This window comes from Lycium ferocissimum, chromosome 4 (genome assembly GCF_029784015.1).
Source record: "Lycium ferocissimum isolate CSIRO_LF1 chromosome 4, AGI_CSIRO_Lferr_CH_V1, whole genome shotgun sequence".
In the NCBI taxonomy this organism is placed as follows: domain Eukaryota; kingdom Viridiplantae; phylum Streptophyta; class Magnoliopsida; order Solanales; family Solanaceae; genus Lycium; species Lycium ferocissimum.
The window spans coordinates 27783957-27788891 of NC_081345.1; the positions used below are offsets into that span (position 1 = coordinate 27783957).

Here is a 4935-nt window from a genome sequence, read left to right on the forward strand (position 1 = left end):
TTTCTTTCCAGAGGACAGAGTCAATTAAAGGCATAATGGTACCAATTGGCTCAGACCGACATATATGCAAATGGAGCAAAGCATTCAGAAACATGCCTTGTCTTAGGTTACTCATTGTCAAAGGGGAGGAGGTCCGGCATCATGACCCTATATGTGACCGTATTGAGTGTCTCCCCAGTAACTTGAAATGGCTGGATTGGTCATACTACAGTTTTGAATCTTTACCAGCAGATTTTGAACCAGGAAACCTTGTTGGGCTCAATATGACTTTTAGTTCTCTCGTTGAAATTTTCAAGGAGCCAAAGGTATTATTGATCTCCATTAGTAAAGAATCATATTTAAAGAAAAGAAAATGAATGTTAAAGCTGACATCTCTATTCGTCTCTTTTTATGAACAGGCATTTGACAAGTTGACAATCCTCAATTTAAGTTTTTCAGGAAATTTACTCCGAACACCCAATTTTTCGGAGACTCCAAATCTGCAGAGGATTATCCTGAAAAGTTGTATAAGCTTGGTAGAAATTCATCCATCCATTGGAAATCTCAAAAAGCTTATCTTTTTGAATATGGAGAACTGCAAAAGTATCAAGTCTTTACCAAGCAGTATTCAAATGGAATCTCTTGAAAGCTTCAACCTCTCAGGTTGTGAGAAATTAGAAAAATTTCCCGAAATTCGGGGGAATATGGAATTGCTATCAGAGCTCCTTCTGGCACGTACTGCAATTTGGGAATTGCCCTCATCAGTAGGACAGCTCAGTGGTATCAGCTTGCTTGATTTGCGTTCATGTCAAAACCTTGTAAGACTCCCAGCCAGTGTCTCTGAGATGAGAAAACTGAAAAGTTTGACTCTGAAAGGCTGCTCAAGACTTGCATTCTTTCCTGAAAATCTAGGTGATCTAAACCAGTTGGAGGAGCTCTATGCTGGCAACACTTCCATTTGGAAACTACCAGATTCTATTGGAAACTTAAGCAAACTTAAAGTCCTATCGTTAAGAAGAGGGCGGAAGGTAAAGCGTCAATGTGCTGGCAGTTTGATATTACCCTCTGCCTGGGTGTTTCATGGTTTGAGGGAATTGAAAAGCTTAGATCTCAGTGGATGCAATTTATGTGATAACCAAACTGCTGCTCTTATGAACTTCCCTTCTTTATTGGAACTGAATCTGAGCAGAAATAAGTTTATTTCTTTACCTGATATCTTCAGTCGACTTTCTCGCCTTCGATATCTCAACATAACACACTGTCAGGAACTTAAGGAACTTCCCATACTTCCTCCGAGTATAGAGGAATTATATGCAGAAGACTTTTTGGCAAAACAAAGCATTGTAAAGCTACCAATGTACCCTCGGTTGAATTTGGTCTCCTTCACCAACTATAGTTTTGATCAACAATCTTATAGAGAGGAGAGCAATGGTAGCTCAGTTTTGGATGAGATTTTCAGTTTGTTTCTCTCAAACAATATGGATGATGTGATCCGCCCCTCTCTGAACTCTGATCACAGGGTGACTTGTTCCATTGTCTTTCCTGAATGTGCAATTCCCACTTGGTTTAAGCATCAGAGTGTTGAGGAAAGGATCTTGTTCAAACTGCCCGTTAATTGGTACAATGATAAGTTCAAGGGCTTTGCTATATGCTGTGTGACTCTCATGGGAGCAGGTGTCTGCAATCCTGGTTCAGGGCTATCTGAGAAGTATGACTATGCTTTCATCAAAGCCAAATTGATATGCAATGATCATTTGAAAGACCTTAAAGTGATAGAGAAAGAATGTCAAGTGGGCACAACATCTAGAACGTATGGCTGGTGTGTTTGCTTTGCCTACATACCATTGTATGCTTCACTGCAGATGTCCCAAGATAGATTGTGGGAGCATTAACCAGTATGACTTATTTGAGGCATCTATCCATGGGCGCATTGTGAGACAGTGGGGAGTTCATTTGATCTATGAGGATAGATTGAGAGCAGACTGCAGAACGAGTTGGTTGTAAAAAAAAAAAAAAAAAAAAAAAGACTTCTTAAGTAGTTGGCTTGAGGCCACGCTAGCTGAACTAAATTAGCGCTATATACCAAGCAATTGAGGTTAAGGTAACTCGAAATACCTCTTATTTATTGCGCAAAAATGCGAGAAAAAATATAATTAATTTTTATATTATTTTCTAAAATAAAGATGGAATTAATGATTTTTTTTTTTTAATAAAAATTTTTTTTTATAAAACCGACAATTAATAGGTTTAAAATTTTTAAGTCAATCTGATAATTTATAGTTAAAATTAAATGAAATTATACCAATGTAATAGTAAAAATGTAAATCATATATTATTCTTGGGAGGGTGAAAATCATTTTCACCACCCAAGGAACATACCCGGTTCAATTCCAAATTCGTTCTACATTTCTAAGGAACATACCCCGGAGTCCTATTTTTTTACATTATCAATGTTTTTTTTTTTTTTATTTACAAAAGTTATGATTTTTTTTATCTCTTTAATCTATGTAACACATCCTTAAAAAAGAGAGATATTATTTTCGAGGAAAAAAGTTGATATTGAGAAATACTTGTTGACTATATAACTTAATGTCGTTCTGTAGAGAGAGAGAAATGAGAATAATAATAATTTTTTTTTTAACATTAATCTCGATATCTATTTATACAAGTACAAAAATGGGTAATTATATAAATATATAGACTATGTGAACCAAATAATTAATAAAAATAGAAGTATATTCTATAACAAATTCCTAAAAGATTTTCTTTATTATAAATTAATTTTAGATTATAATATAAAATATTCCATGGCGGCCTTTCTCTTTTGATTTCTCTTATACTTTAGAATCTTCAGCTTATAATAGATAAAATCAATTTAATCTTAAAAGTCTACCCCTATCTCAAAAAAATTTCACTAAAACGCTGTTAATATTCACAAATTAAGATGTTGGAAAGTCTAGTGGTCCGAGGTTGGAGTCTTATCTAGGGCATTCCTGCTACTTCGGTTTTTTTTTTTTTTTTTTTTTTTTTTGGGAGCTTCTTAATTAAAAGAAGCTCAAGCAATCCAATGCTTCTATAACATGGCAGTTAAAGACTCAACTAAGGTTAATTTAATTCCCATTTAGTTAAACGCGGTTGGGAGTCGAGCCAAGCCCAATGACAACAGCATACAGTTCTTCTATTTTTCTTAGGCAAAATACATCAAAACACCCCTAAACTATATCTAAAATGTCGATATCACACTTAAACTATCATGTCGTCCCATTACACACGTTATGTATCTAAAATTGATATTTTTTACTCCCTCAAAGCTGATGTGGCACAAAAAATATTATAATTAAAAAATGAGAGAGTGGAATGTAATTTTAATAATAATAAAAAACTAATTTTAAAATTTTAATATTAAAATAAAAAATTATAATTTTTTTTAAAGAAATTAGATTTTCATAAATACTTTTTTTTTCATTCCTTCTCCATTTCAAACCCCAACCCCCCCGCCCCCTCAAAACCCACCCCAAACCCTTCATCTTCATCTTCATGAGCACCACTCCCACCCCCTCCCCTTTCTCCACCACCACGCCACCCCACCTCCTCCACGCCACCCCACCCAACGCCCCAAACCCTTCTTCTTCATCATTTCAAAGCCACAAATAAAAATTCGAAAAATCCAAAATTAAAAAAAATGGTTCTCTTCAATTTCACAATTTTTTATCTATCAACTAATGGATCAAGCCTATAAACTTTATATATCAGTAGGGGCTAAAAGTTCATAACTAATTAGTTTTTAAAGAAAAAGAGTTTTAATTAGAACAAAAATTGCCACCACCACCATTGCCTCCATCATCCCCACCTCTCCACCACAAACAATTTCATCACCCACCATCAAACCTATCTCCTCTGTCTTTCTTATCGCTACCTTGAAAAATGAAGAATGGTTTTGGAGTGGAGCAGTGGGAAGAAGAAGAACGGTTTTGGGGGTGGGAGTGGGGGTGGCGTGAAGGTGGAGCAGAAGAGAAGGGTGGGGTGGCAGTAAGGAACAAAATAAAGTTGCTGGTCATCATTTACATGAGGTTCGGGCTGTTGAGGAGAATCCGAGGAATGCTCCGATGGGTTATCCATATATTCTAGAGAGACAGACACGGAGCCGAGTGGGCTTCTTTTCAGAAATGGGAAAAAATTATGCGCATTTGCTGCACACAGAAACAATTGGAGCTTTTTTCTCTCAATGAAAGAGGAGATTCAGGGAACAGAATATATTTATGAATAATACAGTAACTAACTAATTCAATGCTTATATATTTTCTTTTGGAGGGTTTGGGGGGATTTTTCATCATCATCAGAAGAAGAATGCAGGTGGGGGAGGGAGGTGTTTGGTTGGCGGTGGTTCAATGGTGGAATGGTTTATTGGAACATTGTAATAATTAATTAGGTATTAATTAATGTAAATATAATTAACAAAAGAAAAATCAAATGAATAAAGAAAAGGAAAAGTATATAATTTTTTTCTTAGAAGATTAAAACTCAATTAATTGAGATCATGTCAAGATTAACACCTCCTGGCAGAAAATTTTCTGTTCAACGTGAAATTTTTTTTGTAGTATAAATTCACTTTTTATAAGTTCGATTTTTCCGGGCCACAGATATTACATAACCATATTTTAGGAGATAGCATATGTGACAGTATTTTGCCATTTTTTTCTTATAATAATCTTTTGTCATGTTGACCCTTCAGATGTGAGGGACCAAAGAAACAACACCTGGCAAATCTAAAGGGCACTGCTGATTTGCAAAAGGTAAAGATGTGGAGGGAGGGTCTTACTCAATCAGCAAGTACATCAGGATGGGATGTGCTAAATACAGCTAATGAGTAAGTTGAAAGCTAAATTATTCGTTCTTCGATGGACTTGCTCTGCAACTTTTTTATTCATTTCTGAAATAGATTGATTTATTCGATAA

General features: G+C 35.3%; 1 protein-coding gene across 1 annotated transcript; it reads left to right on the plus strand.

Moving 5' to 3' along the window:
* Positions 1 to 6: 6 nt before the first annotated feature.
* On the plus strand, positions 7 to 4935 carry LOC132052081 (disease resistance protein Roq1-like). The gene is made up of 4 exons (XM_059443439.1): positions 7 to 305; positions 399 to 1972; positions 2006 to 2080; positions 4712 to 4935. The coding sequence occupies exons 1-2, from the start codon at positions 36 to 38 to the stop codon at positions 1869 to 1871; spliced, it is 1743 nt and encodes a 580-aa protein (XP_059299422.1). The 5' UTR covers positions 7 to 35; the 3' UTR covers positions 1872 to 1972; positions 2006 to 2080; positions 4712 to 4935.

What these genes read in the sequence shown, in the direction of transcription:
- LOC132052081 (XM_059443439.1), top strand. Translation starts at nt 36, where the DNA reads ATGGTACCAATTGGCTCAGACCGACATATATGCAAATGGAGCAAAGCA. An exon ending in AAATTTTCAAGGAGCCAAAG is followed by an intron (nt 306 to 398) that starts GTATTATTGATC and finishes TTTTATGAACAG; the next exon opens with GCATTTGACAAGTTGACAAT.